Here is a 19,604-nt window from a genome sequence, read left to right on the forward strand (position 1 = left end):
ATATCAATCTGACATACAAGCAATTTTGATGATAAATAATAAATATGTAACCCATCAACAAATACTGCTACACTTCATCTAAATCTGCAGGTTTAATTTTCATGACAGAACATGAAGTTGTAGACAAACAAGACCTCTACAATATCATTTCAAGTTCAAGGAGTAAAATTATATATTTTAAATTATTTCTCATGTTTCAAATACATTTTGAGCACATTTCCAAAATAATACCATATTTTACAAATTAAAAAAAATTTCAAATAAATCTACTAGTTTAATTTATTTTCAGGTAAGTACATGTACCTGAAGTTGTTGAAAAAAGAAGACCTCTACAACTTCAAGTCAAAGATGTAAAGTTAAATATTTTCAATTATTTTTCTTGTTTCAAATACATTTTGAGCACATTTCCATAATAATACCATATACCACAATTAAAAGAAAAAAAAAGAAGAGGCCCATAGGCCACATCACTCACCCGAGCACATTGGCTAGGAAAAAGCAGCAGTATTGAAAAGATTAAATATATAAGTGATTACAAATATCCCCCCACCCCATCCCACTCCCTGTGGAAAGGGGAGGGGTATGATTTGTTCACTTTTGAATCTACATTAACTGAGGATGCTTCAATATTTCTTTGAATAATCAAGGCTTTAGAAGATTTTATTCTATATGTTTGATCTTCTATTGTGGCTCTCCCCTAACCCCGGGGAACATAATTTGAACAAACATGAATCTACACTACCAAAGAATGTTTCTGAATTAATATGACTAGTCATGGATTTGCTGTTCTTAGGAAGAGGATTTTTAAAGATATTTCCTATGTATACCTAGGTAAAACTTTTATTGCCCATTGGGGCCCAACCCTACCCCCAGGGATCATGATTTGAAGAACTTGAATTTATGCTACCTGAGGATGCTTTCATATAAATATGATTAGTCATGGCTTTGCTGTTCTTCAGAAAAAGATTTATAAAGATTTTTTCCTATGTATACCTACATGTATGTAAAACTTTTATTGCCCACTGTGGCCCAACCTTATTCCCTGGGGTCATGATTTGAACAAACCTGAATATACACTATCTGAGGATGCTTCCATATTAATATGACTAACCATCTGCTGTTCTTGAGAAGAAGAATTTTAGAAACTTTTCCTATATATTCCTTTGTAAAACTTTGTTTGCCCATTGTGACCCCACCCTAGTCCAGGGGGTCATGATTTGCACAAACTTGAATCTACACAATGTCAGAAAGCATTCACATAAGTTTCATCTTTTTAGGCCAAGTGTTTCTTGAAAAGAAGATTTTAAAATGACCCCACCCAATTTTTCACTTTTTCTTAATTACAGGTATCTCCCCTTGGAAGAAGGTGTGGGCCCTTCATTTGAACAAACTTGAATCCCCTTTACCCAAGGATACTCTGCAAAGTAGGATTGAAATTAGCCTAGTGGTTCTGCAGAAGAAGACGAAATTGTAAAAAGTTTACAACAACAACGACACCAAAGACAACGGACAAATTTTGATCAAAAAAGCTCACTTAAGCCTTCGGCTCAAGTGAGCTAAAAACTTCCTCCTAATTTTAATGGTTTTGAAAAAAAAAATGAATTAGACACATATTTAACTACATAAATAAGGGGAAAAGAATGTCCATACTAGCTGGGAAAAAACAACACTGAAGTCCATTCAGAGACCTAGGATCTGAAGGTGTGATCCCCCTTACTTTGTTGTTTATATATGAGCAGAATGTCTTCATCTGTACCATGGCTCTTGCGAGCTTTGTCAAACTTGTCCATCCGGGAACAGCACACATCTACCAATGTAAATGTCAGACAGCTTTAAAATAGTTCTGTATATACATTTAAAAGCATTTTTTTCTCTCTTTACGTTACTTACACCTCTAAAAGATAACACTTTACAGTATTAGATAAATCTCATGACAAATAATATACTGGCAAATGTGCGCTTCCTCACATCACCCAGTAAACAAAATGTTATTTGATGCCATTATAGAAAGGTTTATTTTGTTTAACTTTGCTGTAATTTTTCTTGTTCATTTTACAGACAGCTTAAAAATGGTTGAGAAATAAATGATGACTCAAGAAATAAACATTTTCAAGTAAATGTTGCATCAACACAAAATATTTGTTGTTGCATTGATAAATACATATACATACAAGTATATACATGTATCTGTAAATACTATATTTAGGGTTCTCTTTGTCCCATATTTTTTCACCCTATCATACTTGTGATTTTGCCCTAATTTAAAGTTGTGCAAAAGAGATGCCATAATTCTTGTCTTCTTTGAATTTGCCCCGATTTAAATTTGTTCAATTACAACAGCACAAAGGATTAAAATTAATGTGGCACAAAGATTTCCCTGTATTGAGTAATACATGCATTCACATTCATGTGGCTGGATGGATTGCTAACGACTTTATAAATCCCTTTACTGTACATAAAACAGGAAGTAACTACATGTTTGTGATATGTATACTGTAAAATCTGTTTTAATTCAAGAGAACTTTATTTTCATGTAAAAACACGAGACCATCTACTCACAAAAATTTCATTCTCAGATATACCGTATTTATGTTATTAAAGATTATCTGAAAATACAGCAATAACTAAAAGACATACAAATTTTGTCTCGCTCATGAATATCAAAATAACTTATCAGGAAAATAAGAAGTCATGAAAATTTGATGTACCAGACTTACAACAAGCCGAAATGACATAGACATTTCTCCAAAGAATACAAAATAATTTCACAGTCTCATTACAATGATAAAGAAATTGCATTTGCAAAACATGTAATAATGAGCAATGTTGGCTTTCCTTAAGCTACTGTAAACCAACTTTATTCGCTTGTGAGAAATATCAGCGAGTTTCGCAACCTATTTAACTCACGAATATTAATCGCCGCGAACCATTTATTTTGCTTTGTATTTCAATGCAGTGAATGTTTCCTCAGTTGCGAAAATTAATCGTTGCGGATTGATTTTAAACGGACTACCCCAGAATAAAAGATGACATGAATAATAGTTGGTTTACAGTATATCTGCTTTTCTTATAAACTGTTTATTGTTGAGAAAAACCTACCTTCATCATAGGAAGGATTTTTGTAAAATATATATTTCTTTTTCAAGTCAAATCCACACACCACAACATAGTGACCTACAAAAAATTAATAACTTTCTTTTACAGTGAGATAGTCTAATGTTTTTAATACTTTTTTTATGTTTTTAATATTTTTAATACGTCAGGTCTATTTTAAATGAGCTTTAATTTTTAAGCTATTTATTCAAGAGAGTATTTTTTATTGCTTTTACCCTGATATGTTCTGCAACAATGTCCACACCAGTTTAAACAGTGTTGCTTCTGTAAATACATATATAAAACATAGGTAATCAGAGATTACAGAGCTCACCTCAACGAATGTTGTCTTTAAGTAAGGCAAAGTCCCACACTACACTAATAATCTAGGAGTGTGCATCCCTAGATACAACATTTATGCAATTTTGGTCTGATAGGGCTTGCAGTTACTTGGGAATAGACTTACCTGAAAACTGAAAACTAGTCACTCATCCAGAAAATGTAAGTCAAATCCAGCATCCGAAGCAAGTTTTGAGATTGTTCGTCCCTTGATGGATCATCCATGTAAGTTTGGTCAATATAGGGTTTAAAATACTTGGAGATGACATCTGCTCCAAAAACTTAAACCTGGTCACTCATCCGAAAAATATAGGTCAGATTCAGCATCCAAAGCAAGTCCAGTAGTGTGCATCCTTAGATGTATCATCCATGCAAGTTTGGTCAATATAGGGCCTATAGTTACTTGGAAATGAGATCTGCTCCAAAATCCTTAACCTGGTCACTCATCCGAAAAATATAGGTCAGATCCAGCATCCGAAGCAAGTCCAGTAGTGTGCATCCTTAGATGTATCATCCATGCAAGTTTGGTCAATATAGGGTTTATAGTTACTTGGAAATGAGATCTACTCCAAAAACTTTAACCTAGTCACTCATCCGGAAAATCTAGGTCAGATCCAGCATCCGAAGCAAGTTCAGTAGTGTGCATCCTCAGATGTATCATCCATGCAAGTTTGGTCAATATTGGGCTTATTGTTACTTGGAAATGAGACCTGCTCCAAAAACTTTAACCTGCTCCAAAAACATTAACCTGGTCATTCTTTAGCTGAAATTGCAGCATCTGAAACCTTGACTGGTACAATAAAACACACTAGAAGCATCCTCCATGCATCTCTGACTAATATAGACCATAGAAGTACTTGAAAAGAAAACTGCTCCAAAAACCTTAACCTGGGACGCCGACGCCGAGGGTATTACGTAAGCTCCCCCAACTTCGTTGAGGTGAGCTAAAAAACTGATAATATTTATCAATAATAATATAATATAACCTATTCTAATCTATATAATTTGCTCTGAAATAAGCTGTTAGTCTGTACAGAGTTCCTCAAGTACACACATGTAAGAAGGAATTTAAGAGATAAATACTACTGGTTCTTTACAATCAAAGAAACATCTTGATGTTTAACACTTTACTACCAATAGTAGCTATTTCATTCATTGAAAGGTACAAGTATGAAAAATCCATAGAAGTTTATTATACAGAATGAAAAAAGCCATTGTGATGAATATACACACCACCCTGTCACACCAGATACACTCCAGTGAGCTCCAATCAACCAGGCAGATGAGCAGGTTCCCCCCTGATAGATGATTCACAATGTCTTTTATGCTTAAAGACCTGATGACAGAGACTCAAATGTTAAATTTTTTCATACACACCATGCATTACAAAATGGTTATTACAAAATCCAAAATCATTGTTCTAAATGTGTGTTCTTTTTCACTTATGCGACAAAATTTTACATACATGTAGTAATGTTTACTATCTTACATTTATATCCTATGATGCCAAAACTGGACTTTTATTACTGGAGAGAGACATAATTATCTAGATTTGTTTTAAAAAATTCATTTATGTTGCTTAAGAATAAAATAATCATGACCTTTTGGAAACATCAAGTCCTGATTGGGAAGCCTCTGCAAACTTTTTGCTAACCCTTTCAGCATCTTTGTCAAAATTGCGCATATAGAATGGCTAAAAAACAAGTTCAAGTTCATTTATTACACTTAAACAAACAATCAGTGGTACATGAGATACAGTGTATTATGTCGTCCTCGTTCAATTGTGAAAGAAAAACTAAATGTATGATACAATACATAAATGACACATACACTGTATACAGGGAAATTTTAGCCCCCATTTAATTTTTTGCCCCTTTCTCCCTACTCACAGGTGGGCGAATTTAAAATGGGACAAATTCAAAAAACACAGTATAATTTCTTTAACAAAATTGTAACTAGGCAAAATTAAAATGGGGCAAAATTGTTTGCAAGTGAGAAAGGGCAAAAAAAATACATGGGACGAAAATAACCCTGTATACAGTACGTGTACAAAATACAGGAACAAACACAAAGAAAACATAAAGAAAAGAAATGAAGATATATAAATTATGGAGGTCACACTGCATTTTTTATTTTAGATATGAATATACAGTGATTTTTTAAGGATTTAAAATTTGTGGTTGACAAAATTTCAGTAAATTTAAGTGTATTTGGCATTTTACAAAATCTGAGATGTAAAAGGTTCTTCCTTATACTACTCAGTGGTTTATTTTCTAAAATGAAATTATGGAATTTGTCTGCTACTTGACCTGATTTACTTAATGTACAGTCTTTCATCCATTGGATAGGAATATTTGACCATCGCAAGTCTCAATTAGAAGGTGGTGGTTTTAAGTTCTAAATTTTATCAGTATTTTTCAAAGTTTACTTGATAAGTTCACATCCAAAATCACTATTCAAAATTTTTAAGTTTGACCTTTTGATAAGTTATTTATATCACTATGCCATTTTTTTATAAATATTTTGCTTAATCTCACATGAGGTAAAATTTTGTAAATAAAATCTACCCCTGGATTTTTAAGCCTCTTGAAAATATTGAGAACAAAAATATTTATTTCATACACAAAACATTTTGTTTTCTGGAGAATCTGAGGCAAGTAATTTTAACCAGAATTTTTACTGGTACTAGTAAAATCACATTACCAATTATCTATTTATTACGATATCAAGAACAACACTTCTACTATAATAATTCATAACAATTTAAGGTACATCTAAATAAGATGTTCTAAAATACCTAGTAAATCCATCATTTTGCAAAAACAAATTCTATCAATGATAAAGGTTGCTCATGAAAGTTTTAGTAAGATGTTAAATAACAACTTAGTAATGATCATTATTGTATGCATGCATCATCACCTTTCTGGCATACTGGTCATCCACACCCAAGGTAACTGTGGAGAACTCTACCCTGACTTTGTACTTAAGTAAAAGGTATCCCAAATCAATTGTCCATATACTGAAACAATAACAACAAAATCATACTTTAGTTAAAACAATCCAACTTTAATATTTACATTTTCCAATGTCTTTCTCCGAGATAAAACTACAAATAAGTAATGGCTTTATAACCCCATAAAGCGATTTGCTCAGCATGTGACAGAACTGCATGCTTTTTTGCTGCGTGTTGCTTAGAAATACACCCGGCAGGGATGCTGAGATTTCTTATTGATTTTTTTTATTGAATCAAGGATCAGGTAAAAATAAAAATATAAGGAATAACTGTCTGGTTTTTTGGCTTTATGATGATGATCAATCAATTTGCTTGTGTGATACTTTTACGCATAAACACCTTCGGCATTTATGCAAATTATCACGCGAGCAAATTGATTGATCACATCATAAAACAAAAAAACTAGACAGTTATTCCTTAAATAAAATTTGAATATCATTTCTGTATCAGGTTTTTTGTTAATCTTCTATACATGTATGTAGTATATGTACAGGTGTGTAAGCCACAAGTTGATATATGTTTTACAGGTGTTCTTACTCAGGTGTGAGAATCAACCTTTCACCTATCACTACTGTCCAAGAAAAAGCATTGTCTGCCAATATTTATTTTATGCTGCTGCATGTTAGCATTATAATACATTTATGACATATATAAGGTCTTCAGTGAAGTGTGTCAAACAATCACACTGAATTGTACAATATTAAGTCTGAAAGGGAAATCAATTATAAATAATAAGCTTTTAAGATTATATAGGTGTTATATGATATACATGTATTGATAAAAACAATATTAACAAGAGACCCATGGGCCACAATGCTCACCTGAGTAACTAATAAACTATGGCCCTTTATCAGCAGATTTATCCCTTATATATATCTATGTAAAATTTGCTGCAAATATGTAGCTTGCTGGTCTGAAAAAAATTGGGACCGGAGAGCTACAGTGCCATCCATTGAAAAAAGTGTATAATTAATGCGCACAAAAAAGTTAAATTATTTAATAAATCACAAGTTAATCTGTCTTTGGCATTGGGCTAATTCTTGCATAATCAAATGCAATCAAATAATAGTTTCTAAAGTTCACAAAACTGAAGCTACATTACCTGAAGATGCTTTCATATAAAAGATTAATCATGACATTGTTGATTTTGAAAAGAAGAATTTTAAAGATTTTTCCTATGCATTCCTATGTAAAATTCTGATCACCCATATAGGCCACACCCTACCCCAGGGGGTTATGATTTTGAAAAAATTTGAATCTACAAGATTGCTTTTTTCTAAATATTGACTAATTGACTATTGACCTTCTGTTCTTCAGAAGAATTTACTAGATTTTCCATATGCATTCCTATGTAAAACTTTAATTACCCATAGTGGTCCCATCCTACCTCCCTGAGTCATGATTTGAACAAACTTGAATCTACACTACTTGAGAATGCTTCTATATAAATACTGTATACAGGGGATTTTTGCCACCAATTTATTTTTGCCCCTTTCGACCTAGGCACAAGTGGGAAAATTTAAGACTGTGAATTCAAAGAAAACAGTAAAATTTCTTAAACAGAACTATGACTAGGCAAATTTAAAATGGAGCAAAATTGTTTTCAATTGTGAAAGGGCGAAAATAATCCTGTAAACAGTATGACTAATCATGACTATTCTGTTCTTGAGATGTATTTTAGAGATTTTCCCTATGTATTCCTATGCAAAACTTCGGTTGGCCCCATACTAGCATCCGGGGATCATGATTTGAATAAAACTGAATCTAAACTAGTTGAGGATGCTTCCTTCTAAATATGACTAATACAGACCTTGCTGTTCTTCAGAAATGAATTTTAAAGTACCAGTATTTCCCTATGCATTCCTATGTAAAACTTTAATCGCCCATAGTGGCCCTACCCTACCCTAAATGATTGAGATTTGAACAAATTTGAATCTAACCTACCCCAAAAAAGCTTTCACATAAGTTTCATCTTTTATTTCCCACTGGTTCTTGTTAAGAAGATTTTTAAATTGCCCCAACCAATTTTCACTATTTCTTAATTATCTCCCCTTGGCAAAGGGTGTGACACTTCATTTGAAAAACTTGAATCCCCTTTACACAAGGATACTCTGCGCTAAATTTGGTTGAAAATGGCCCAGTGGTTATGGAGAAGATGAAAATGTGAAAAGTCTACAACAATGACAATGGACAAATTTCGATCAGAAAAGCTCTTTTAAGCCTAAGGCTCAGGTGAGCCAAAAACTGCAAGGAGAACATGACGTAAAAAGCATTTATCTGACCATACCTTTGACCACATTGAAGTTCATCAAGATCACTAGTGTAAACACAGGAATCATCTTTTCCCAAATATCTACATTGATAAAAAGTTAAATGTACATATTATCATTTGTGCAAATGCAATAAAATATGGTATAACATGCGGTACCTCACATACTATTCAAAGTTGTGACAATGAAAGAAAATTTAAGATAGAGGTACCCATCTGGTTGAACCCCCAAAATGGAGTAAATGGAAATAAGAAAATTATACCCCCAAACGGGAGTACATGTATGAGCATGTGACGATGCTTTAAAATGTACTTATTTCACACAAAAAGTAGAGGTTTACAAAAATGCATGTGCAAAGTAATGGATCATTTTGAAGATGTAAAATCACTCTTAAATGATAGATTAAAAGTGTTTGAAGACTTTGTATTTTAAAAAAATATTACTTTATTGAACAAATTGGGATTTTGTCTGTCAAAGTTGGCAATTTTCTGTTCCTTGAATCCTAAACTATTTTGATAAACAGACAAAAGCAATCAATATTTATAAAAATTGAAATTATTAAAGAAATACATTATTCTAACTTATATCTTTTATTACTGTTTGTAATACAAAATTATCTCTCTATATTATAAAACATGTGAAAAGTTCATACTAAATTTGTTTAGCTCATGCATGAATTCATCAACATATTTATTTAAATATTAGTCATTCTATGTACATAATTGGGGTATACAAAGAAAAAAGTAAAAAATAAAAATATGACAAGTAAGTCAGATTGACAAAAATGATAAAAAAATGTAATTACTGCAGTTAATAAACATGACGACTAGCCATCATTTTTCAGAATGACGTATTTCAGTCTCACCCCTGATTGATAATACCAGTGGTGGATTTAAGGGGGGGGGGGAACGCACCTGGTGCACCCCCCTAAAATTGTCAAAGTTAGCGAAAATCATAGCTTTGTCGAGAAAATGTAAAAATGTCTACTCGGTAGACCTCATTTTTACCCTGCAAAATTTCTAGAATTCAGGAGCTTCTGGGGGCTTCGCCCCCTTGGCCCCCAACAGGGCTTCACCCATGACCCACTTGGGGGCCTCGGGGCGGCCCCCAGACCCCCTGCCTACTTTCGGCGCCCCCTCTAACTTCAATTTCTGGATCCGCGCCTGAATACTACAATCAAAAAATAGTTAGTTTACTTTAATTTTCTCTATGCATACCACATTCTTGATTTAAAAAAGAAAGAAGAAAAAAATATATGGACCTTAGCACCATACAGCAGCAGGCAAGTCCACAGTCCCAGCTGTAAATCTGCATACATGTCTCCAGTTTCAGCAGCAGTCTTTCCTCCTGAAAGACATCCTGATTTTGATCTACAAAAAATATTTTTTAACAATGTTACTAAGTATAGAAAAAAACTAAGTGTGCAAGACAAACGATCAATTTTGAGGTTAGTAAAAACACATCGTGTTGAACCTCTGAAGGAAATTACTGCTAGATTCAACCATTTTCGGAGAAATACTGTTTCAGAAGTAACTTTGAAAAGATGCTTGTTTCGAAATAAATACCACAGATGAGTTGTTAGAAAAAACATGAATCCGAGATGTGAATTTTAAAAAATGAGTAGAATGGCCCAGGGGGAAAAGGCATTGGAAAGTTGATGGTGACTGGAATCGTGTTATATTTTTTCTGATGAATGAAAAGTGATCATTGGAAAAAGCAACCCCGTATATGTGTGGCAGAGACCCAGAGAGGAGTGGATGCCGCAATGCATTAGTCCCGGCCGTGGCGCAAGGGTTAGTCTAATGGTTTGGGGGTGAATCTGCTGGAATGGAGTAGGTATTCTAACAATTGTCAATGATAATATTAATGCTGAAAAGTACAGAGAAATCATAATGACACCATTGTTACGTAAAAAATAATTTCTGGCCTGTCATAAGATATAGTAATTCACCATCTTGATAGTGCTAAAACTGCAAATTCCTTCCCAAATATGTTGCTAAAATCCATGCTATGTAATGTTTTCAATCTCACAACTGCTAAGCTATGACGTCTCAACCGCTCAACTATGACGTCAAGCCTATGACACTGTGTTAAGAAAAGACAGAAGCAAAGGGAACATCAAAGAAAATGTAATAAACAGAAAATTCAATGATTTGTAGATGAATATGGTATTTATTTCTCTCGTGAGACAGGATTTTTTTATATTTTCACTCGTGCTTCGCACTCGTGAAAATATAAAAAAAAATCCTGTCCCACTCGTGAAATAAATTCCATATTCATCTACAAAACATTGAATATCCTCTATTTATTCATGCCTTATCACACACAAGGTGGTGTACAGTTACTCAAACAACGGAAATATATATCTAATGATATTTTCCTTAAAAGTGTACAAACGCAGCAATGTTAAAACTATCTCTGCTTTAGATTGCTTTTTAAATAATACCTAGAATAAATATTCGTAGACATTTACTTGCGACTTTTTGTCTTTTTGAAATAAGAAGCAAATTTGTGAAAAGTTGCCTTGAAATAGCTAAATAAAGCTACATGAGGTAGGTAAATAACGCTACGGTAGGTAATTTTATCTACGTAGCTAAATGTACTGATTGTACTGGACCTCATAATGACTTTCTGAATATTTGAACATAATCATGAAAACATGGTTCAATCACAGTTTGTTTTTTTCAAAACATCATTATCCTAGCACTTTTCATAATATCACTCTTGACCATATTATTGCACATTTTCTTCAGCAGTGGTTTATAGAGATGAAGAACACAACCACTGAAAAGGTCACAAAATGAAATAGATTCTCAACAAATGCTCATTAAAAACAATGTGTAATTTTCACCGTCCTCAATTTACCTCCGCTCTCAGCCATTATATAGTAAACCAATCATTGCTGTTAAATTTGTTTAAATACTCCACGGTGACCACCCTGTCAAAATCGGGGAAAACAACAACCAACTGCGATTCACAAGATATTTATGGAATACCAAACCCGATCTCGTAACGGTTTCATTAGAGACTAAGAGAGCAGAGTGATGAAAATGTATCAATTGCTTCAGTATGATATTGAATTATATCCTATATGTGGACTTGGTTCATACTTTAGCCTACTTTCTAATATATTAAAAAAAATTAAAATGATACTGATGCATATTTTGATAAAAAGTATTGAATAGAATGGAATATTTATTCAACCAATTTGGGCCCACAGTGGAGCATAAAGATGAACAATGTCCGAAATCATAGTCATAAACAGCAATAAACAGAACAAAACAAACAATTGTACATTGAACAGAGAGTTAGCTGTCAACTTTTAGGATGCATAAAATGTATAAAATGGTATATGTATAATGACTGTAATATGCCTATATTGTACTATGTTGTTTTCTCATATTAAAATTTTCATTTAAATGTTGGCATAATAAAACAACAAACTCAGAATCTTCATTTGACATAATCCATGTAAACAGGTCCACATTATTAAGCAGTATTAAATTTCGAAAAGTTTAAAAGATTTTGTTTTAAAACTCTCCTCTAGAATCATTATACAGTGGACCTTCTAGCAAAAAATGTATTTCATCCTCAGTTGGACTTGAAGTACAGTAACGACAGAAGCTTTCACTCCTTGGGAAGAATGTCATTTTTACCACATTTATTAAGTATCCTTACTTATCTACCCGTCTTTGAAATAAACCTTACATTATTCAAATTTCCAAAGAAACATTCAATCAAGGACAAATTGTATATAAAAACTGTCTTTGGAGGGTGGATGGTGGGGAATATTTCTAATACATTGACAAGTAAAATAAATATGCTTGTTTAAATACAAGTAGAATTCCACCATACTGCACACTGCTGCAATACAATGCGATACATTTTTATGCCTGCCAAATTGTCCAATCAAAATTAACTTAGTCAATTTTTTTTCCTTAATTGAATTGAAAACTGATTGAATACACACACTTTTATTTTCATTTCATGCTTTGAAAAAAAAAGTTTCAAAAAAAGAGCTAGACTAGAGAGCATTTCTTTTATTCTCATATTCTTTAATATTTTGTTTTCTTTGATATGAATCAAAATTAACAATCAGTAATTAAGTCGAAGGACTTTCGCAAAGTTACGTGTTGCTGGGTTTTTTTTGTTTTTTTTATCGAATGACTAGTTTGGGTATGCGCAAAAGATCCAAAAGAAATGAACACTCCTTTTTGACTGATGAGTGGATTTTTTTTGCAAGAGAATTTATACTGTTTACCATATAAGAATTTAACTGCATTTTATTGCACTGCAATGCAATGTCAATCAATAAAATGAAGTCCATTTTTGTTTTACATTATGGTATTGAAAATAAGGTGTAAATCAACATATTTTCTAATATTTTTTTTTATTTTTAAAAAAGTTTTGAAAAAAGGACTGGATGGAATATTTTCATTCCCATTTTCTTATATGATTCTTCTCCTTCATATGAATCTAAATTAACAATGCAGTAATAATGTCGAAGGATTGTTGGACAATCATTGCTGTTTATTATTTTATGCAACGCCTAGTTTGGGTATATGAAAGATTGAAAATGAGAGAAATTTCATGTTTGACTGATGAGTGTAAATTTTGAGAGTATAATGTAGATAAGCACCAGGAAGGATAAACAGAATATATTCTGATAACAGTACTTAGAGCTAAGTTCTCATCAAAGAACAGTTACTTTTGCTGATTTTTTTTAATTGAAAGACTGATATGGATATATGCGAAACATCCCGAGGAAAATTGGAGTGTCGAGTGAAGTTCTTTAATTGCAAGCTAATTCATTTTGCTTTTAAATAAAAATATAACTGTCCTACATTCATTTTGCTTTTAAATAAAAATATAACTGTCCTACAATACATTGCATTGTAATGCTTGATGTACTGTCTAATTAAAACATACTTGGTCAATTTTTATTATTAGGCAAAACAGTGAAAAAATATAAACTTTCCTGTTTGACTGATGAGTGAATATTTTGAGACTCAAACAAAGCGCCGATGACTGTGTAGAACAATCAAAGACGCTTTTCAATACTGCTTAGCAGTACTTGTTTAGTGAGATAAGCTCACACTAAGTCCTTTACACGCGACATTACCGTTATTTACTCAGACTTTAACACATGGTCATTTGTGAACGTCTGCCTAACGTCTTATATATAGTATACAAGCCTGTTACTCGTTAGCATTGCTTAAACATTTACATAAGATAAAGCAGAAATTAATGATCGTTTTGTCTACGTTGTTCAAAGGGACATAATTTGAGTTATCGAACTTTGAAACAAAACTTACATTATGCAAATTTCCAAAGAAACATTCAATCACAAAGACAAATTGTATATAAAAGCTGTCTTTGGAGGATGGATGGTGGGGAATATTTCTAATACATTGACAAGTAAAATAATTGTGCTTGTTTAAATACAAGTAGAATTGCACCGTACTGCACTCTGCTGCAATACAATGCGATACCATGTTATGCCTGCCAAATTGTCAAAATCAAAATTAACTTAGTCATTTTTTTTTCTTAATTGAATTTAAAAACTGATTGAATGCACACATTTATTTTCATCTTATGCTTTGGAAAAAAAAAACAGTTTCAAAAATAGACTAGAGAACATTTCTTTTATTCTCATATTCTTAAATATTTGTTTTCTTTGATATGAATCAAAATTAACAATCAGTAATTAAGTCGAAGGACTTTCGCAAAGTTACGTGTTGCTGTTTTTTTGTTTTTTTTTTTATCGAATGACTAGTTTGGGTATGAGCAAGTAGAATTGCACCATACTGCACACTGCTGCAATACAATGCAATACATTGTTATGCCTGCCAAATTGTCCAATCAAAATTAACTTAGCCAATTTTTTTCCCTTAATTGAATTGAAAACTGATTGAATACACACACTTTTATTTTCATTTCATGCTTTGAAAAAAAAAAGTTTCAAAAAAGAGCTAGACTAGAGAGCATTTCCTTCATTCTCATATTCTTTAATATTTTGTTTTCTTTGATATGAATCAAAATTAACAATCAGTAATTAAGTCGAAGGACTTTCGCAAAGTTACGTGTTGCTGGTTTTTTTTTTTATCGATTGACTAGTTTGGGTATGCACAAAAGATCCAAAAGAAATGAACACTCCTTTTTGACTGATGAGTGGATTTTTTTAATTTATACTGTTTACCATATAAGAATTCAACTGCATTTTATTGCACTGCACTGCAATGCAATGTCAATCAATAAAATGAAGTCCATTTTTGTTTTACATTATGGTATTGAAAATAAGGTGTAAATCAACATATTTTCTAATAATTTTTTTTATTTTTAAAAAAGTTTTGAAAAAAGGACTGGATGGAATTTTTTCTCCCCATTTTCTTATATGATTCTTCTCCTTCATTTGAATCTAAATTAACAATGCAGTAATAATGTCGAAGGATTTTTGGACAATCATTGCTGTTTATTATTTTATGCAACGCCTAGTTTGGGTATATGAAAGATTGAAAATGAGAGAAATTTCATGTTTGACTGATGAGTGTAAATTTTGAGAGTATAATGTAGATAAGCACCAGGAAGGATAAACAGAATATATTCTGATAACAGTACTTAGAGCTAAGTTCTCATCAAAGAACAGTTACTTTTGCTGATTTTTTTTAATTGAAAGACTGATATGGATATATGCGAAACATCCCGAGGAAAATTGGAGTGTCGAGTGAAGTTCTTTAATTGCAAGCTAATTCATTTTGCTTTTAAATAAAAATATAACTGTCCTACATTCATTTTGCTTTTAAATAAAAATATAACTGTCCTACAATACATTGCATTGTAATGCTTGATGTACTGTCTAATTAAAACATACTTGGTCAATTTTTATTATTAGGCAAAACAGTGAAAAAATATAAACTTTCCTGTTGACCGATGAGTGAATATTTTGAGACTCAAACAAAGCGCCGATGACTGTGTAGAACAATCAAAGACGCTTTTCAATACTGCTTAGCAGTACTTGTTTAGTGAGATAAGCTCACACTAAGTCCTGTACACGCGACATTACCGTTATTTACTCAGACTTTAACACATGGTCATTTGTGAACGTCTGCCTAACGTCTTATATATAGTATACAAGCCTGTTACTCGTTAGCATTGCTTAAACATTTACATAAGATAAAGCAGAAATTAATGATCGTTTTGTCTACGTTGTTCAAAGGGACATAATTTGAGTTATCGAACTTTGAAACAAAACTTACATTATGCAAATTTCCAAAGAAACATTCAATCACAAGGACAAATTGTATATAAAAGCTGTATTTGGAGGATGGATGGTGGGGAATATTTCTAATACATTGACAAGTAAAATAATTGTGCTTGTTTAAATACAAGTAGAATTGCACCATACTGCACGCTGCTGCAATATGATGCAATACATTGTGATGCCTGCCAAATTGTGCAATCAAAATTAACTTAGTCAATTTTTTTTCTTAATTGAGTTTAAAAACTGATTGAATACACACACTTTTTTTTTCATTTTATGCTTTTTTAGAACATTTCTTTTATTCTCACATTCTTAAATATTTGTTTTCTTTGATATGAATCAAAATTAACAATCAGTAATTAAGTCGCAAAGTTATGTGTTCCTGTTTTTTTTTTATCGAATGACTAGTTTGGGTATGCGCAAAAGATCCAAAAGAAATGAACACTCCTTTTTGACTGATGAGTGGATTTTTATGTTTGCTAGAGAATTTAGACTGTTTGCCATAATAAGAATTTAACTGCATTTTATTGCACTGCAATGCAATGCAATGTCAATCAATAAAATGAAGTCCATTTTTGTTTTACATTATGGTATTGAAAATAAGGTGTAAATCAACGTATTTTCTAATAAATTTTTGTATATGTTCATATGTACAGGACTTCACGCACATACATAGCGCTATATATGGAAAGAAGTATTTTTCAAAATTGAATGACCTTTTATACTTAAAGTATGTACACTCTACTTAATTTACTAAATCCTTCTAAGTAATTGGTACGGATATCTTTCCAGGAGTCTAAAAAATTATTATGTAATTGCTTTTTAATGTACGGTTTAAATTTGTTTTCACTTAATTTTTTGCAAAGGGACAAATCAATATGTAGTTTTTCACTGTAGAATAAAATACTGGAGTACCAATCACTGTCGATGGTGTTTAACTTGCACTCATGGAAAGCTGCCTCCAGTAAATTAGATGATGTATGTTCTAGTCTATACCAGTACATGAAAAATTTGCTTTAACATATCTATATATAATGGATACCTTCCCAGTTCAGAATAGATTCCTACGTTTGTACAAGTTTTAGATACCCCCATAATATATTTACAGAATTTCACATTGAGTTTTTCAACTTCCTGGGCAATCTTTTAATATATCAAAAAGAGGGACATTTTTTCCTTTTTGGAGTACATGTAACATTAATAATGCTCCAGTTCTCACAACCATACAAAGCTACAGGTTTAATACAGTGATCAAATATGTGTAAAAATGTTTTTATAGAGGAATTAGCATTTTTTTTTTTATATCTCTATAAAATTTGAAGCATGCCTTTTACAAGCTTATTTGATACAATTGTTTTTTTTTTTTTTTTTTTTTTTTTTTTTTTTTTTTTGCTTCAATAAAGTTTCCGTTGTTTTCAAGAGTTATCCCCAGATATTTATATTGTTTTACACATTCTATAATATCATTACCAAGATGGAATGCTTCCTTTAGTAATCTACCGAAGTTGTTAAAAATTATTACTTTTGTTTTTATTAATGTTTACTTCTAAGTATTATATAATAATCGTAGAACGTGGGGTTTTTCTGAGTATAGTATTTTGCTATAGTAATCTAGGATCTGTACAGCAAATTAGATCTTTTGTTTTGTTTTGTTTTTGCCTGTTTGTTTGTTTGTTTTTGCTTGTCAGATAATTTTGGAAAGCCCCCCCCCCCTTTAGTCAGTTGAGGCTTTTATTGTTTTCGGATTTTTTTTCGTTTTGTTTTCTTTCCCTTTTTTGTTTTGTTTATGTTTTTTTGCTTGTCAGTTTTTTTTTTTTGGAAGTTACCCCCCCCCCCCAACACTTTTGAATCCCTTGCTACAAGCCTGATAATTATTATTGAATTCCATAAACAACAGTCAGGTCAACTGATTAGTGACAACCATGCCAGCTGCCTCTTGTATATCACCCGGTCCAACTGCCTACGTTTATAGATAATATGTATCAACCATATACTACCACTGTCAGCTGCTTACTGTCCATGGCCATGGTAACCGGGGGCGGGGGGCGTGTTCCTTCCCCCCCCCCCCCAATAATTTTGCCGATATATATATAGTGCCACGTAATATTTTTTAAATTGGCAATTCCATAAAAGTTGGAAATTTCAACTTTAATCTCGGCTTTTCCAACTTTAAAGTTGGTACATGTAATTCCATCTTTAAAGTTGGTAATTCAAACCTTAATCTTGCTTTTTCCATCTTTGCACGCCTTTATATTCAGATACTTTGTAGCTGGACTCGTGTTGCCGTTTTATACATGTAATTACAATGGAAAGAAACGACACATTTGGGTGACAAAAATTAATCTTTTTTTGGCAACATTTTTATAACCATCGCAGGGTCATGCACTGATTGCTTAGCTATTGTGTTGATACTTCTTTCCGTATATAGCGCTACATGTATGTGCGTGAAGTCCTGTACATATGGACATATACAAAAAAAAAATTGCTACCTCCATTTCTATTGGGGGTGGAGTGGGGAGGGGGTTTTAGCTGGCAAGTTTTAATTTGCTTACCTTTGGCTGGACACAATATCCTTTTTGATGATGATATTGACAATAAAAACAACTTGAATTTTACAAATTATTTTTTGATCACCGGCCATTTCTTCCATAAGTTAAATTTCTTGAAAAAAAATATTTAGATTGGTTGCTTGTTTGCTCAAAACAGCATGAAAAAAAATTACTGAAAACACTTTGATTTTATATTGTGAAGGAGTAGTCATAATATACAATGAAAACTACCAACGTTTGTTGGCTTTTATTTATATGCTTTGCTCCTTTAGAATGAAGTCGACTTTGTATATATCAAGTTTATTGACGAGGGAATGCTGGGTTCTTAGAAATTAATTAATTTAGATTAATTTATCTTCCTTATATTGTACACTTTGTGTATCTTTGTATATAGTACTTGTCTTGCATGATCTTTCTATTGTTCAAATACATTTAATGAAAAATAAGCTTATTCCTCATAATCCATGGAACTCCTCATCTCTAGTCACTGTATATACTCGGATCAGGTGGAGGAGACCTAATACGCTTATTTTTGCATAGATGCTTGGAGACAGGAACCCCCTCCCTCCAATATATACCCAGACCTTTTTCTACTTCTTAAATAGAATTTGGACATATTTGTGATCTATCCATACTATTAATTTGAAAAAAAAAATGCCAAAACAAACATATTATAAAAATTCTAATTCCACTCTATTTATTAAAATACAAAAAAAAAAAATATAGTAAATGGTGGTGAAATGATTCAAGTTTCAAACAGCGTCTCTTGGAGCATAGGAACTGTATCGTTCATAAGCCACAAAAACAACAATAAACTACATGTATTTAATATTTTGAATTGTTGCGCACATCTAATAATGTACATCAACACCAAGTGGCATAATCATTTTAAATCAGAAAGGTATATACATGTACAAAATTTACATGCATATAAATGTTTATCAAAGGCGAAAAGAAATTGAATTATGGTAAAGAGGGGGAGGGGGGCTATTGAGTTCGAAATCGACAATAAACATCAAACAAAGCTAAGGACAAATGAAACATATAAAATTCGGATATAGGAAACAATGTCCCGTTCA

At 32.2% G+C, this 19,604-nt stretch overlaps 2 protein-coding genes across 2 annotated transcripts in view; both read right to left on the bottom strand.

The window, feature by feature from the left end:
• LOC133175373 (uncharacterized) overlaps positions 1 to 19,604 on the bottom strand; it is a 52,578-nt gene that overhangs the window by 23,942 nt on the left and 9,032 nt on the right. The window lies entirely within an intron of this gene.
• Positions 1,283 to 11,671, bottom strand: LOC133175536 (protein GUCD1-like). The gene is made up of 9 exons (XM_061310651.1): positions 11,581 to 11,671; positions 9,977 to 10,085; positions 8,733 to 8,798; positions 6,352 to 6,451; positions 5,034 to 5,125; positions 4,666 to 4,768; positions 3,330 to 3,378; positions 3,100 to 3,174; positions 1,283 to 1,807 (listed from the first exon to the last, which is right to left on the bottom strand). The coding sequence occupies exons 1-9, from the start codon at positions 11,594 to 11,596 to the stop codon at positions 1,689 to 1,691; spliced, it is 729 nt and encodes a 242-aa protein (XP_061166635.1). The 5' UTR covers positions 11,597 to 11,671; the 3' UTR covers positions 1,283 to 1,688.

This window comes from Saccostrea echinata, unplaced genomic scaffold (genome assembly GCF_033153115.1).
Source record: "Saccostrea echinata isolate AGI-Se365-2 ecotype Australia unplaced genomic scaffold, CSIRO_AGI_Sech_v1 ptg000062l, whole genome shotgun sequence".
Taxonomy (NCBI): domain Eukaryota; kingdom Metazoa; phylum Mollusca; class Bivalvia; order Ostreida; family Ostreidae; genus Saccostrea; species Saccostrea echinata.